The 17,636-nt window shown below is 40.4% G+C and overlaps 1 protein-coding gene across 1 annotated transcript in view; it reads left to right on the top strand.

The window, feature by feature from the left end:
* Positions 1-17,636, top strand: part of LOC149316460 (uricase-like) — a 47,691-nt gene that overhangs the window by 24,603 nt on the left and 5,452 nt on the right. The window contains exons 2-5 of the mRNA XM_089518713.1: positions 4,730-4,798; positions 11,688-11,906; positions 13,231-13,347; positions 13,770-13,848. Coding sequence (XP_089374839.1) covers positions 4,730-4,798; positions 11,688-11,906; positions 13,231-13,347; positions 13,770-13,848 — 484 coding nt within the window. The remainder of the gene's footprint in view (positions 1-4,729; positions 4,799-11,687; positions 11,907-13,230; positions 13,348-13,769; positions 13,849-17,636) is intronic.

Below are 17,636 nucleotides of genomic sequence, written 5' to 3'. Positions count from 1 at the left end.
AAAAACAATTTGAAATTGGCTGTCATTGTCATGTTTTTCCCTTTCTGAACCTAAATTTGTCAGAAGTACTCAATGTATTTTGCCTACAAAGTGGCTGGTGCCTTACACTGGAGAGATACAGGCTCGACTACCAGGGAACTGCCTTTATTTTTAACAACGGAGAAAAAGGTTTACTTTCTTGCCTTGATTTGGTATCCCAAATACCTCATGGCCAGCAAGGAGTGTGACCTTTACTTGCATCACCACAAAGTGGTGTGGTGTGTGTTTTGGATGTTTGCTATATTCAGTTTTTATTTAGTTACATATTTGAGTCCCACAACACAACAGATATTGTTTGAAGCCCCTTTTAGAATGTGCTGAAGAGCCAAGAGATAAGTGGCTGTAGATTCATCATAAAAGCAGTTAAAAGTACTTCTCTTCCAGACTAATTTTACTTCACATGTGCTTTTAACTTTTTGTTGGAATGCATTTCTCAGTCTTGATTATATGCTATGATGGACATGCGTTGGTTTCATCCATTTTAAATTGCTGGCTGTATGTGCCTTTTAATAGCTATTCTGGAGGTGATGTGTTGGCAGGTTTGCCACCTGCTATTCTGGTAAAATCTTATTCTGTACTGCATGATTGTGCCCTAGTTCTAAAATTAGCTCTTCAGAAGCCTTCTGTAATGATGATAGTAATGGTAATAATAATGATTAATAACAGGTATTAGCCCTTGGTGAATGGAAAGAAGGCATAAAGGAAACACAGTGGTTTCCCCTGGCCAGTGAGTAGATCTACCCTTTATCTGTCTCGGGTGGTAAAAGAACAATTTCAGAATAACTACAACATGTTTAAAGCATACGTAATCAACATATAATCTTCTGTTTGGGCCCAATGAGGGATAATACCACCAGTTTTGTGGCTATTATACAGTTAGCCATCTTGCACTCAGTTTAATTGGTGCGTGCATTTTTCATTCTATTTCATCATCAGTATCATAGAGGACAAGCTTGCATGGAACTTGTAGCATGGATGCGGGGGGGGGGGGGCTTGAGCTACTCCAAAAACAATGCTGGGGATGAGACCCCCCCTCCACTGAAATTATCTGGTAAAATTGGACCACCAAGACATCCTCAGTGCCTCTGCAGGCATTCATAGTCAGAAGTGAACTAAATGATCAAACATTAAAAATATTAAGATAGCTATTATAATTGTATCCTCCTAGAAAGAATAAGAGAATCAGTATGGCGTAGTAGTTTGCGCATTGGACTTTGACCCTGGAGACCACAGTTCAATTCCCTGCTCACATAGAAATCCACTTGGTGACCTTGAGCAAGTCACACACTCTCAGCCCCAGAAAAACCTGTGATAAGTTCACCTTAGAGTCACCATAAGCTGGAAATGACTTGAAGGCACACAACAACAACAACAGCAACAGCAACAGCAACAAAGGAATAATAAAGGCTGCCTGCAATCTGTCCTATGCACACTTACCTGGGAGTTAAGCTATGCTGTATACATGGAAGGCACCTCGACATACACAATGTACTTGTCAGACTCTTAATACTTGTTGTTGTTGCTGTATGTCTTCAAGTCATTTTCGACTTATGGGAACCCTAAGGCAAACCTATAAAGGGGTTTTCTTGGTTAGTTTCTTTGGAGTGGTGGTGCCATTGCCATCCTATGAGGTTGAGAGATTGTGGCCTGCCCAAGGTTACCAGTGGGTTTACATGGCCAAGTTGGGATTTGAACCCTGTTCTCCAGAGTCTTAGTCCAATGCTTAAACCACTATACCACTCTCAAATGATAATGGATGGGGAAAATGCCCTCCTTTTGCATGTAGGCAAAATTATTAACATCTTGCTTGCCAATGTTGAGGCCTTCCACTTAAAAACAGTTTTGGAGGCCCTGGCAGTTTGACATATAAAGTTACCTGTATGAGTGTATGTGTGAGCGAGAAAGAGCAATTTAATTTCTATAGATTTTGTGATCAAAGTGTCTTATATGCCAAGTAGCAATTAATGTTTCTTCTTACTTGATATTAAAAATCTAAGAGCTCTGTAGTTTTGATAGTTTTTTTAAATGAAACATTTATTACAAATCCAAATATAACTGCATTCCAACATGTACATACCCTATTAAATAAGACATAATTAAAATTATTAAATGTAAATATTTTATTAACCATAATTTATTAAAATATCAAATAAATTGTTAATGAATGTTCAAATTTGACTTACTGTTTGTGAAATTAATGAAAGAGGGCTATATATTCTGTGATAATTCCTGCTGGACACTCTGTCTCTTGGCAGTATTTTTACCATCATAACTATTCTGCATTTTTTTTTTAGTGTTTTTGATTCAGGTGTGTGTTTGTTATTCTTTTTATAAGTATGTAATGGAAGTCAGGGTGGGTGTTGTATCCTCATCCCCTTCACTCTTGACCTACCCATAGGGCAAAATCTGTAAAGCAGTTGTAACTGCACTTGTAATAACATGGTTACAGTGTGCCAAAAGACTGTTCTTGTCATGTGTCTTCAAGCCAACCTCAACTTGTGGTGACCCTTTCCTGAGGTTTTCTTGACAAGATTTATTCAGAGGAGGTTTGCCATCACTTCTTTCTAAGTGTGACTTGCTCAAGATCACACAATAGGTCCCCATCTCTGAGTGCTAATTCAAACTCTGATCTTTCTAAACCCTAGCCCAACATTCAAACGATGGTGCCACTCTGGTTTCATGTTCCGCAAGTCTCCACCAAGTGGAGCTTGGTGACCATATCCACTTAAGCACAGTTGTAGACCTTCCCTTTCAGCAGAGGGCAGTCAAAAATGGAGGAGGCAGGTGAGTCTTGAGAAAATTCTTGAATAATCTTCATGTACCTGCTGCTTTAAGTATCCTCCTTGAGTATGAGTGACACTTTGGGTGAGGAGATTCTGCTCATTGTCATTTGCTCCAGCATGGTACAGTGGTTTGAGTGTTGGACTGCAACTCTGGAGACCAGGGTTCGATTCCCAGCTCAGCCATGAAACCCACTGGGTGGCCTTGGACAAATCACACTCTTTCAGGAGAAGGCAATGGCAAACCTCCTCTGAACAAATATTGCCAAGAAAAAAAAGATGATAGGGCTGCCATAAGTCAGAAATGTCTTGAAGGCACACAACTTACATACAGTTTTGATTGGGGATACATAACAAGGAGGATGCCATAGGGAATTCTGAAATGACTGAAGTATGGCTTGGACTGTTGCACTCCAGTGTGCAGATGGGATTCATATGCTGCAATATTCCTTAATACTAAATACTCCCTCTACATTCATAATATGCCTTCCAGGTAGGGTTGCCATAATTTTCTACTATAAACTGGGACAAAATGAAGGACAAAATTTAGACCAAAATGTAGGACATTTAAGAAAAATGGAGGACCTTAAATGTCCTACATTTTGGGCTAAATTTTATCCCACAATTGTCCTACATTTTGGTCTAAATTTTGTCCTACATTTTGTCCCGGTTTATAGTAGAGAATTATGGCAACCCTACTTCCAGGTAGAAAGGATATATATATGAGAGTGTTTGGGATATTCAGACCTGTGAACCATCTCCTTCACTCCCTGCTGTAGCGGTAGAGCTTAACCATAGATTGATCACCTTCAATGAACTAGCCTACTGTGAAAGGAAAGAAGTGTGAAATTTCAGGCCACCTCAGAAATGATACATCCGGAAACGCAGCCTCCAATTACCTAGCCACAGATTTTGCTTGGAGGTGAGGTGTCAGTCCTGTCCACCCTGCCCTGGAGATAAATCACCTTTAGGAAGCAGCTAAACTGGCAGGTGAGGTGGAGAGTAATTTCATAGGGAAACCTGTACTACAAGAGATGATTCTAGCCCGGAGATGTTTATACAAATTGTCAGCATTTATTGGCAATTCTGCTGACATATATAGGACTTCAGTGCAAAGCCCTCACGTAACCTCTTTAGAAGTCAAAGAGTGACACCAACAAAGGTGGCTAAGCATGTAAAGTTGTAAACAAACACATACACCTTTAATTTTTATGTGCTGCTATTTACTAACCGGCTGCCAAGTGTGTTCACGTAACAAAGATCAAACAATATCAAAGGTTGGAGTGAGTCACATAGAAACGTTGAATAAGCATGCAGAAATGTTGCTATTTCGTTGCAATTTTTAAGTAAGACTGTTTGTAAAATATGAAGTGGTCATTTATTCTCTGACTTAGGCTGTACCTTAGTAATGGCCAATCAGAGTGTCAGAAAATAGTGGCTGAAATTCTGCATCAACATCAAATGTAGCTATGATATAAGAGCTCCACACTGTTGATGCCATTCTTCAAAAACCTACCTCTTAAACCAGCCTGACCAAGCCCAACCAAAGGGTTTCCAAGGGGCGGCAATTGGCACACTGGGAAATGATACCAAATGCTCCCTCTACATTCATGATTTTAATGTTGTCCTATACATTAAGAAGGGCAAGGAAAGACCTTTGGATCCTGTCACAATTGCTTGCCTCAGCACACCTCACCTCTGGGAGAGAGAGGCAGTCATCATTTCCCAGCACTTCAATATGCATCGCCTTGCAAACTTTTCAATTAGGGTGCTGCCTGGCTTGCCAGGTAGGTTTGGGGAGTCACAGTCAGTCATTAATGACCATAAATGTGAATATGAGTCCCAGATTTAGCTCTCAACTCTGCCTCTACATCCCCCAAATTGAGATACTATCTCATTTTGCTTCACAGACACCAAGAATACATCATATCGGTTTGGGGAAAGAGCGATGGAAGAGTGCATGTCCCCCTTCAGAAGAAGTAAGATCTCATTTTTTGATTTAGTGATTGGCTACTAAGAACTTAAATAAGATTATCACACACACCCTTTGCTAGATCCCAATGATTCCAAATTCTCCAATTTTGTATTACATAAAATATTTATTTTAAAAACCCTGCTTAATATAAAACTGTTACCAAATGTCATGAGGAAAGGGGTGAATTGAAATGTATTCATATTGTATGTGATGACTCTTCTCCTACTCCATTCACACTTATGTTGCATTGAAATCAAAGGATCTCAACCTAGTTGTAACGTGATCAACTTTTCCCATTTATTTAATCATATCTCTCCCTCCCCTGGGATTGAGCCTATGACTGCAATTACCTAAACAGCTAAAATGAATGTATTGCTTGTTACAATAAATAGCAGCTTTTATGTTGGTTTCAGTGTTATGAAGATAATAATCTATATTAATTTGCATATGCTTCAGGCTTGGAAGTCTGTGATTGTAGTCTGAGTCAAACGTGCAGCTATGGTTCTGTAAAAACATAACATTAATGACTGCATTATTATTGTATAATAAATACTGCAGCATAATAATATTGCAGCATAAAAAGCACTGTCAATTTTCTATGAAATATGTAAACTTTATATATACCAAATTTAAGCTGCCATATATCAGTCAGATTTTGTTTTGTTTTGTTTATGTAGCCGATTATTGTTTATGTCTAGTAATGGCTGTCAAAAGTCTTTCAAATTGGAAAAGGCGGGGATTCAGCCAGGCATCTTCTACCCATGTAGCATGTGCTCTACCACTGAGCTAGATTTCCTCCTACTTTTCCTGAAGACCTTCAAGATCCAGAATTATCCAGAATTCCAAAATCTGAAATACTCCAAAAATCAAACAATTTTTCATGGATGGCTGAGATAGTGATACTTTTGTTTTCTCATGGTTCAGTGTACACAAACTTTATTTCATGCATGAGATAGTTAAAAATATTGTGCATAAAATTAGCTTCAGGCTATGTGAATGAGATCTATATGAAACATGAATGAATTGTGTGTTTAGACTTGGGACCCATCTCCAAGATATCTCATTATATATGTATATGCAAATACAGGTATTCCAAAATCCCAAACACTTCTGGTCCCAAGCATTTTGGATAAGGGATACTCATCCTGTACAAATCCAAATGTATCCTTCAGTTATCCCTGTCACTGGTTGCTTCTGAGCATGTCGTTCTTCACTTTCTTTTATAATAAGCCTAGCTGTCTTGATAGCCAGGGATGTCCCAGTGCATTGTACTGATTGAGAAAAAATGGCACCTCTCCCATTCAGGGCACTAAAGCTGACTAGTCTAACAACTGAATGTCATTTTGTTACATGTTCTAAGAACATCATTCTACCACTCTGTCTAATGCCAAAGCTGGCCCTATTGATTACTAGATTATTGTAGAGCTGATTTACATATACATGTTGGTTTGGCATTAATATAGATGAACGAGCTATTGCAGATTAGTTCATAATTATGTGTTTAAAACCACATTGATATCACTGACCAGACATTAAAGATAAAGTTAATAGTTCCACAGACAATCTTTGTTCCAGATAAAGCTAGTCATGCTTTAGTGCCACTAATCAGCACTGCGGGTTTAATCTGCATTGCAGAAATAATGCAGTTTGGCACCACTTTAAGTGCCATGGCTCCATCCTGGGATTTGTAGTTTGTTGTAGCACCAGAGTAATCTGACAGAGAAGGCTAAATATCTCGCAAACTTACAGATTCCAGGATTCCATAGCATTGAGCCATGACAGTTAAAGTTGTGTCAAACTGCATTAATTCTAATAAAGGTGGCAGGCAAATGTTTTTTCATTCAATTTAGTCATATAATTTTTTAGATCCTATCCTAGAGGTTCAGAATGGATAACCTCTAATCTAGCCATCCTCACTCTGACACCTTCAAGAGATGTTACGCTAAACTTTCCAACATCACAATTGTCTGTGCTGTCTGAGGATAATGGGATCTGTAGCCCAACACATCTGGAGGGCATCAAATTAGGGGAAATAGTGTTTAATCTGCATAACTTTATGAATTTGTTGACTATGAGAAGCTAATCAAGTACTTTCACAGAGTAAAGGTAATTGATTCAGGTTTTTCAGAAGTGAAGGTTTGCAGAAGAAAACACCTAACTGAGGAACTTACCCTTCAGTGGAAAACCAAAGCAAAACTCTAGTTAAAATGTTTGCATAATGCCCTTTGCCAGTGGCATGCAAAGCTATGAATCATGGAAAATTCTTCTTTTGATTGAGCCCTGCTTGGATAAGATCTGGCTTTTAGAAGAGTCATTCCAAATCCATTCTCCATTTTGAGGATGGAGGTTGATGTTCTGTTTCCTCTCCTCAACAACTGATATTAAAAGAACAGTCATTTAAGGAGAGGAGTGCAATGTCAACTGTACAAAACTGAATTAAGGGGCATTTGATTTTCTGTAATTAACATCCATATTAATTATGCTGTTGGCTTTAGGTCAGCATTTATTTTATGACTGGCTTTCAACATGGCAACTGAAAAGCAATTAATATGTTTAAGAAATGAGATTCATGCTGAAGATGGACCACAGAAACTGGTGATGGAGAAATTATTTCCATCACATTGAGAACCGCCCACGTCCTTCCAAACAATACATTTATCAATCTTTATATAATTTTCAACTCTGCGCAGCTTCAGTCTGGCAGTTAATCAGGTTGTCTAAGTAAGAACAAGGTTTGTAGAGTGTAGTTAACTGTTTCCTAAGTATATACATGTCATATGTCTCTTTCATTCTACCCAGGGTACATATACAATGTAGAAATAGTGCAATTTGACATCACTTTAACTGCCATGGCTCCATCCTATAGAATCCTGGGATTTGTAGTTTTCTGATGCACCAGCACTCTTTGGCAGAGATGACTAAAAACCTTGTAAAACTAAAAATCCCAGGATTCCATAGGATGGAGCTACAGCACTTAAAGTGGTGCCAGACTGCATTATTTCTACAGTGTAGATGCGCGCGCGCACACACACCACTTACAGAATTTTGATACTACATTAACTATCTTATGAAATCCTAGGGTATTTATACAAATATTTAGAAATCTATGTCAGAGAACTGTATTACTTCACCAAACCACTAACCCTAGGGACTCCATAGAATGCAGCCTTGACAGTTAAAGTGGTATCAAAGTGCTACATACTGTGTAGTGTGAACAAGATCTTTAGGCACAGCTGTGTGCATGCATGATTTCTGAAGTGAGCTTTATATGTATAGTGCCTAGTAGGGCACCTACTTACATAAAACAGGACTCCTCATTTCACCCCAATGTATGGCCTAGTGAGGACATGTTGTAGAGGATGGACACACAGCTGGAGTGTGTTAAGTGATGAGCACACAAATAATGTGTTTGTAGGGCTAGGGCCAATTTCTGTTTGAGGTGGCAGGGACCCAAGGCAAAGGTGGAGGAAACTGGCATAAAGCTCTTGCTGCCAGTAATTAAGTCTTAGGAGAGGTATTTCAGCCATTAGGAATATGGGGCAAAGGGAATGTATAGAAATTGGGAAATTACACAACAGGCATGTCATGAGAAAGAATGAGGCCATCTAATGAATCTGAGAGGGCCAGTTTGAAACACCAGGATGGCCAGATTCAGCTCCAGTGCTTCAGGAGTCATACCTCTCTTATAAGGTCTGTGAAGACAAGCTAAGCAGGTTTCCTACAGTGCCTTAAACCAGATGGAATGTGTAATAATTTGAGGCAGATGTCAGTGGGGGTGTTCTCACTTAAGATTTGAAACGATTTAAAATACGTTTTTAATAAAACTGATTCAAAATAACCCTGGTCTTATCCCGCGTTCCGAATCGCTTTTATTCTTCGTTCCTATCTGGTTTTTTAAATCGAGGTTTTTACCTGCTAGCGTTCCTACTTGGCATGAAATCGGTGTTTAAATAAATCGATTTTTCTCCTCCATACCTTATTTGGAGCTGTCAATCAATAGTACGTCAGAATGATGTAACGTTAATCCGGAATATTTGGAAGCGATTTATCTTTTGGCATCGTTTCCATTTCATTGACCGTTTGTGAATTGATGTATTTTTGGCGGTTTTTTTTTTTACAATTGGATCAATGAAGGCGCTTCATCGCTCAAACGTCCTCTTCTGCGTCTCCCCATATTACCTGCCATAACTCAGTGCTAGGGAATCCTGGGAATGGTAGTTTATTATGGCACCAGCACTCTCTGGCAGAGGAGGATAAATGTCTCACAAACACAACAGTTCCCATAATTCCTTAGTACTGAGCCAGGGCAGGTTAAGGGGTCTCAAACTGTATTATTTCTACAGTGGGTTTGGAACTACAAATGAGGGTTTTTTCATAAATTAAAAAAGTTGTTACTTTATAATTACCTTATATATATATATATACACACACACACACATACACACACACTCATATGCAAACACACACACAAATATATGTGTGTATATATACCTATATGTTTGTGTGTGTATGCATTTATATATATATGCATGTGTGTGTGTGAGTATTCATATATAATCGTGTGTGTGTGTGTGTGTCTGTCTGTCTGTCTGTAGTGTGTGTGTGTGTGTGTGTGTGTGTGTGTGTGTGTGTGTTTGCCAAATCGGATCAAGGAGGAGAAGGCAGTGGGTTTCAGTGGGTAGAGACTGTTCTGCATCCAAAGCCCAGGGTAGGAAAATGGGATCAAGGAGGAGAAGGCAGTCAGTTTAAATGGGATAGAGACACAAGACAGAAAAGGGGAAAAGAGAACGATCCCAGCGGCAAAAGGCTACAGTCAAAAAATAGATAAAGGGACAAGAGCAAGGGTGAGAAAGCAGGAGAGAAAACAGAGCGTGGGGTAAAGACCTAAGAGAGAGGAGAGAGTGAAAGCCAAATAAAGCAAGAGCAAGAGACGTCCCAAGACAGCCAGGGAGAATCCCTTCAGAGAGCCCAGAGATCAATGAAGGAGGCTGCTGGAAAAGCAGGGAGGGAGCACTCTTCCCAAAGATTCTCTTTCCAGGGTTGGAGGAGAAGGCAGTTTCCATTTGAGAAAGGGAGGGAGAAAGGCTCTATCCCCCCCCCATTGATCAGAGCCCTTTCCTGCCTGGGCGAGATCAGATGCCTCCTCGCGAGGAGCCTTCCCTTCCCTGCCTGGGCGAGATCAGATGCCTCCTCGCGAGGAGCCTTCCCTTCCCTGCCTGGGCGAGATCAGATGCCTCCTCGCGAGGAGCTTTCCCTTCCCTGCCTGGGTGAGATCAGATGCCTCCTCGCGAGGAGCCTTCCCTTCCCTGCCTGGGCGAGATCAGATGCCTCCTCGTGAGGAGCCTTCCCTTCCCTGCCTGGGCGAGATCAGATGCCTCCTCGCGAGGAGCCTTCCCTTCCCTGCCTGGGCGAGATCAGATGCCTCCTCGTGAGGAGCCTTCCCTTCCCTGCCTGGGCGAGATCAGATGCCTCCTCGCGAGGAGCCTTCATTCCCTGCCTGGGCGAGATCAGATGCCTCCTCGCGAGGAGCCTTCCCTTCCCTGCCTGGGCGAGATCAGAGCCCAAGCGGGCAGGGAATGCCTCTTTGAGAGGAGGCTTCCCTTCCTGCCTCTCCTCCGTTAGAAATGGGCTCTCCCCACACAGAGGGGAGGTTGCAATCCACCGGGGGAAGCCTTGTAGTCCTTTGGCAGATGCAGGCGCTTGAGCAGCCGGGACTTCAGGCGCTTAAAGCGCTGAAGAGATTAAGCGCCTGTAAACCATTAAAATAAAATAAAAATAATCCTTATCTCTTATTGAAAGACCACAGCGGACAAAGGGGTGAGGGAAGCAAAAATGGCAACAGCCACGACAGATGGGGACAGAAAGGGCAACTCCCCCAAGGCCAGCCCCATCGCACTCCGCTCCTCCCATCCAGCTAACCCGATTTCAAAGGCTGTCGTTCCTATTTAAATGCTCCAGTTCCTATCCTGATTCAAGGGAAAAATGTAGGTTCGACCCTAGTACTTTTTAAACGCGCGTTAAATGACGAAAACACGATTCAAAATTTTAAACCGCTCTACGATTCGAATTGTAGTGGGGACGATTGCGGGTTGCTCTAGAACTGTTCTAGGTTTAAATCGGATCCTAGTAGGAACACCACTCCTAGGATTCGATTCAGAACGCGGGGTTTCCCCTAGTGAGAACAACCTCAGTGTATTCTGGTTGAATCAGAGCTGAGTTGAGTTAGAAAAAGTAAAGTGGACTATACAATTCTATAATACACATTCTTGTAAGTGTGATTTGAGATTCAGTGGCCAAGATCCTATATGGTTACATGTAGTGTAAGGACATGTGGAACTCTATCATGACTCCCCTGTCACCAGCCATAGGGTTCACTGTGTCACTGTGATAGCCTGCCTGGTCATTCCATGACTGGTGGAGAGTGGGAGGAAAGAGAGATTGAAGAAGCATCTAGCCATGTTCCTATGGCCAGATGTAGTCCTGAGAATATCTTCCACTAAGAACCACCAGGGTCCTCCAGAAGTCTCACTGCGTCTGTGTCTGGCTTTTCCATGCTCTCCACCATCAATTCAAAGGCTGTTGGGAGTAACTATTGCAGAAACATGGTGAGTCCTAGGATGGCTTGGGTTGTTGTGGTGGAAGGAAGGATATATCAATCTCCGCAATGACCCCCCCCCCCCGCCATCCTCACAAAAAACCATATGCAAGCATAAGGTGAGATTAGCTTGCATGTATCATGAACAAGATGCTGGCTTAAATGTACTTGGTAATATGACATGAAGATTCTAATCATGTGTGGATGTAGCTTCAAGGAGTTTTGTCATCTCATTCAATTTTCTGAGTATGATAACCCTGACACAAGTAAAAATGAGTGTGTTTGTTTTTCATTACAGTGTCAGGATCTGGAATATGTGAATTCTGAATATGGAAAAAATGGAGTGAGACTCCTGTGTGTTGCAAGGGAAGGCAACATGCACTGCATTAAAGAACTAGAAATCTCCGTACATATAAGACTGGACTCTGTAAATGAATACCTGCATGCTGATAACTGTAAAGTCATCCCCACGGACACCATAAAGAATACAATTCAAGCTTTGGCCAAAATACATGGGGTATGTTTGAAAATATTATCCTTGTACTGATAGCTATATATTATTTCACTATGATGCATCGTCCTCTTCCCTATAAGTTACAAAATCAATGCTTAAACAGAAATTAACAGGAATTGGAGCAAATAAAAAAACATATGAAATAGGAAAAAGAAAAAGAACAATTTGATCCACATATACTGTATACTATTATGGACAAATGGCAAACATTGACTTTGCCGGTGTGCATCAAGCACTCTTGCTGGCTTAGCTACGTAGTAACATAGAAGCAGTATAATCGTTTGAGCAATGGACTACAACTATGGAGATCTGGATTTGATTCCTCACTTAGCAATGGAAACCAACTGAGTGATCTTGGGTGAGTCACGTACTCTCAGCCTCAGAAAACCCCATGATAAGGTCGCCTTAGGGGGCACCATAAGTTGGAAATGACTTGAACACACATAACAACAAACAACAACACAACAGCAGCCCTGTACTGGACACGGATGTTGTGCAACTATGCGTTTCTAATTTCTGCAGACATAATTCCATAATTCAAAAGAATCGATGCCCCAACAGGCTTCTGTCCTATATTTAATATATTGCAAAACAAACAAAGAAACAAATGAGAGAAAGAAAGAAAGAAAGAAAGAAAGAAAGAAAGAAAGAAAAGCAGGAACATTATTTTTTAATGACTAAAAACATGTTAAATGCCAATGTTCAGGGTTATTTTTAGCTCACATCATATATTTTTCTGTGCAGTTCTATTTTTATTGTACACTCATCCCTCTACATTTTCTGGGGTTAGGAGCACAGGACCCCCATGAATATGAAAAAGCCACAAATAACAATAACAAAAACACTTATGTTTTAACCTGAGAGGACACCTCTCTAGGAATCTCTGTGTCCTCCAGTGCAATTCTGTGGTCAACATCTGCCAGACATTGACCGTAGAATTGCTCTGGAAGAGCTACAAATGCCCAGTGGAGTGTTCTCTTTTGGAATCTCTATGTCCTTCAGTGCGACCTTTGGTTAAAGTTGACAACAGAGTTGTGCTAGTGGACCTAGCTATTCCTAGAAGAAACATATTAATAAAATCTGTGAATAATCAAATCCACAAAGGTCAAAGCCACAAATGTGGAGGGACAAATGTATAGTGTGGGATTTTTTTGTTTTCCTCTGGCTTTTTGTAACCTGCCCACAGAACCCTTGTCATCAGGTGGATTTAAAATTTTACATCCACACATTTGTAAAGACCTGAAAATAAAATGAGGTAGGATGCCATTTCTCAGTATTTCTGCAAGTAAGAACCAGATAATGCATAACACAATGTTTTTCTTACTAGGTCAAGACAATAGAGGAGTTGGGCCTTAACATCTGTGATCACTTCATTAACTCTTTCTGCCATGTGATATACTGCAATGCCTTTATCCAACAGGTGCCATGGCACCGGCTAGAAAAGGTAAAATGGATTTTGACATTTGGGTCATAACATTGTTTCTGCCTGAATTGCCTACAGCTGCTACACTCAAGTAGTAAGCCAACAAGGGATGTGAAAATCAGTTGGAGGTGACACTACTTCTGAGGGGGCATGGTGCTGGATCCTTTTAAATATTTATTTACAGGGTACTCACTGTGTAAGCTTGTTATTGCCAAACCAACAGACAATCTTGTAGCACCTTAAATGCTAATTACTTTTATTTGGCATAAGCTTTTATAGAGTGCAGCCATTAGTTGAATCTGACTCTTCACTCTTTGAGATGCCACAAGACACTTAATACATTTCGTGGGATTGAACTGTTACTTTCTCTGTTGTTTTAAAATTTCCACCATGCAGCCAAACAGTTTTACTTTCAAATGTTCCATCTCATTCTTAATTTCTAGGATGGTACACCACATGTCCATGCTTTTCTTTATAGCTCTGAAGGAGTTCGATTTTGTGAAGTGGAACAGACTAAGGAAGGTAAGGCAAATGTTGTCATCCATTATTTCAGAACTGTCTTAATTTTTTATTCTCTGTTTGGAGAAAGAGATGAGCAGTTTCAGTGCTTCAAGAGTTTATATTTAGAAAAGGGCTGCTAGGAAGCTGGAAAGGAGAAGCAAGGCACTGTTCTCCTCTTCCTCCAAGAAGCTCCTGGTAGTGTACCCGGAGTTTCTCTTTTGTATCAATACAGTGGTCCTTCCACATTTGCTGGGGTTAGGAGTGAAGGGCTGTCATGAATGTGGATAAACCACAAATACAAAAATACTAATTTTTTTTAACTTAAAAGAACACCTCTCTATGAATCTCCAGGTCCTTCAGTGCAACTCTATGGTCAGCATCTGCCAAGAGGTTGATCATAGAATCATACTGGAGGACCTACAAATGCCTAGAGAAGCTTTTTTCTCTAGGAATTTGATTATTTATAGTTTTGATTAATAAGTTTTCTCAAGGAATCTCCAGCACAGCTCTATGGACAACTACTGGCAGAGTTGTGCTGGAGGACCTAGAGATTCCTTGAGAGAACGTATTAATCAAAACTATAAATAATCAAATCCACAAGTCAAAGCTGCAAATGTGGAGGGACAACTGAGTAACAGCATTGCAAAATAAGATAGGCTGAGAGTCAGTGACTGCCCCAAGGTTTCCCATTGTAAAATAATTTTTTGCTCAATAAACAAACAAATAAATAGCCCAAGACACACAATACCATACAGATTTTTGCTTGAGTTCTTTTTAAGATTATACACACGCACACACATGCTCCTTGTTAGCACATGTTCTATTTCTCTGATAAAAGAGAAATGAGATAAGATGCACTTAATATGGACCACAATCCTACTAACTCAGTGGGATTTACTTTGAGTGGACACAAGCAAGAGTGAAATGTCAGTTATATTCACATTTAGGACTTACAAGGCAGAAACCACAGCTTTCAAAATCAGATCTTACCTGACATACATTCTCTTTGACCTATTTCAACCAGGGGCATCACTAGGGAGGTGCAGGGGGTGTGGGCTGCAGCAGGTGACACTCTTGGCGGTGTGTGTGTGTGTGTGAAACCACTGTTACTCAAACACCTGCCTTTTGACAGGAATGGGTTATGGCATTCACCTGCCATATACATTTAAAATACTGAAGAGATTGTGTGAGTGGGATAAGGCTCAGCAGGAAGAGAAAGGAGATGCCCCAGCTTGATAAAAAAATAAATTAATATTTAAAAATTATTTTTGAATTTTCTTTAGCAAAACCTGAGTCGACTTACCCATGGGTCAATGTAAGTACTGTATCTGAACTCTTATTGAAAAGAAGGAACCATCCCCTGGTGAAAAGCAAGAGTATAATCTGTCCTGGAAGCACCAACACTCCCTCTACTCTTATCCCTCCTAAGAGTGAGCACAAAGAGTTATGTCTGCTGGAATTTTGTAAGTTCTTTGACATTGTTTTGCTCTGCTTCATCCTTTACAACCTTTGCTGTATGCCTCTAAGTTTCACCCTTGGCTTAACCATGGGTCATAGCAAAATCCATAATTTGGACCCCAAAACTTGCCCTCAACTTATACACAAGGTCGACTTATAGTCGAGTATAAGCAGTACATTATTTCATATGGTTAAAGTGAAAATTTGGTAAGATTTGGTAAAATTTGGTTGTAACATCACATCTTACCAAATTTTCACTTTAACCATATGAAATAATGTACTGCATATACTCGACTATAAGTCGACCTCGTGTATAAGTCGAGGGCAAGTTTTGGGGTCCAAATTATGGATTTTGCTATGACCCATGGTTAAGCCAAGGGTGAAACTTAGAGGCATACAGCAAAGGTTGTAAAGGATGAAGCAGAGCAAAACAATGTCAAAGAACTTACAAAATTCCAGCAGACATAACTCTTTGTGCTCACTCTTAAGACTGGAAGGATGAGAGTAGAGGGAGTGTCGGTGCTTCCAGGACAGATTATACTCTTCCTTTTCGTCAGGGGATGGTTCCTTCTTTTCAATAAGTGTTCAGATACAGTACTTACATTGACCCATGGGTAAGTCGACTCAGGTTTTTTTGGGTCAATTTTTGATCCAAATTTCTAGACTTATACATGAATATATACAGTACATATGAATACGTTTAGGCTGTGTGTATGATTATTGTTGTGTGCCGTCTGACTTATGGCCACCCTAAGGCAAACCTATTATATTGTAATTTAAACATATTTTAATTTTGCTAATTGTTTATGTCACAGCTATTATTACATTCGGTTAGGATTTATGAATAACATTAGCATAAAAACATTAGTAAGGATTCTGCATGGTGTGGTATGGGAACAGGTCAACAGGGATGGTGGTGAGATCATATGTTACCACACTGGGTAATGGCAACCCTAGTGACACCATTCATTGCAACAAGCAAAAGCAGGACCCCATTGCAATTCCTCCTCAGGCTGAAGATTGCTTATGCAAGGGGTGGGTGGGGCCATCAACCAGCTGCTTCCTGATCGACAGGGAGACAGACCTCTGTCAATTGCAGCAGCTGCCTCCAGGTAAGTGTAGATTGGGGGACTTTCCTGGTCCCTATGTAGCCCCTAAACTAATCCTCGTGCGTAATGCCAGGTTACACATTTTGTAAATGCCATAGAAGATTCTAGCCATTAAATTTTATTAAAAGACCATTTACAAACCATAAAATAGCATAGGTCTTCATCCATTAAAGGTTTTCATTCATTTTTAATGGAAGGAAAAACTCTATACCAATGTTGTTTTATTTGAAACAGACATAAGTTAACAAGATCAAGGAAAAAACATTCCATGATGAAAACCTTTGCACTGTAACGTCCTGCTTTCCATAGTAATGTGAATGGCCAGACTTAGACAGAGGAGTGTGGTTTAGATCTGAGCCAGGAAAAATTTCTCTTCTAGAGTCCCCAGAATCTCCCAGCAAATATAGATCTGGTTATGCTGACTTGGAAGAGTCCAAAATAATTTTCCAAGGTCTGGAAATAATTTTCCTTTGGTCTGATCCAGCAATACTCTTCTTATATTCTTAAAATAAACATTGAAAAACATGAGCTGTTGGATCAAAGTAATTTCAAGATCCTAATAAAATTAACTAAGGCTTTGTGCAGACGGGCCTTAAAGGCTGGCTTTGGGGTGGAGACGGGACATAGTCTCTACACAATGCATGGCCTGGCTCCACTCCCAGAGTGGTATGACGCTGCATGCACACAGCACACGGTATCACAGTGCTCCTCTGGCACTGCATCCACACAATGCAGTGCCAAAGGAGCGCCATAAAGCCGCGACACCGCAGCTATCATGCCCTTTCTGGGGTGCAAAAAGGAGTTGGAAAGGCCAGATCAGGGCTGCAGCATGCAGTTGCAACGACCCTGATCTGGCTGTAAAAGCCCCTAAGGAGCTTATTAACAAATACTCCACCTTACCTCTTCTGGCTTGAATTCAGGATCTGGTGGCTCTCAAATGTTATCATACCTAAATCGCCACCTATCTAGCTGGGATGCCGCCACCAGCTGCATCCCGGATTGAAGCCTCGCTCAGCCAACACTTTTTCGAAGTCGGGGAGCTTCCAACTTCAAAAAATGGTTTAAAATGAATCTTAGTGAATCTGACAAGCATTTCTTTACCAACTTACTTTGCCTATTGGTTTAATAAATTAAATACAGTATGTATTAAATTAGGATATAAAATATACTATTAAAATGTATTCATACTGTGATGTCAGTGAATCTCTATAGGAAAAGTAGTTTTAGGCTGAAATTCTAGAC

This window comes from Sceloporus occidentalis, unplaced genomic scaffold (genome assembly GCF_023333645.1).
Source record: "Sceloporus occidentalis isolate IW3139 unplaced genomic scaffold, rSceOcc1.0.p SCAF_3, whole genome shotgun sequence".
NCBI lineage: Eukaryota > Metazoa > Chordata > Lepidosauria > Squamata > Phrynosomatidae > Sceloporus > Sceloporus occidentalis.
This window is presented reverse-complemented; position numbering and strand designations above follow the sequence as displayed.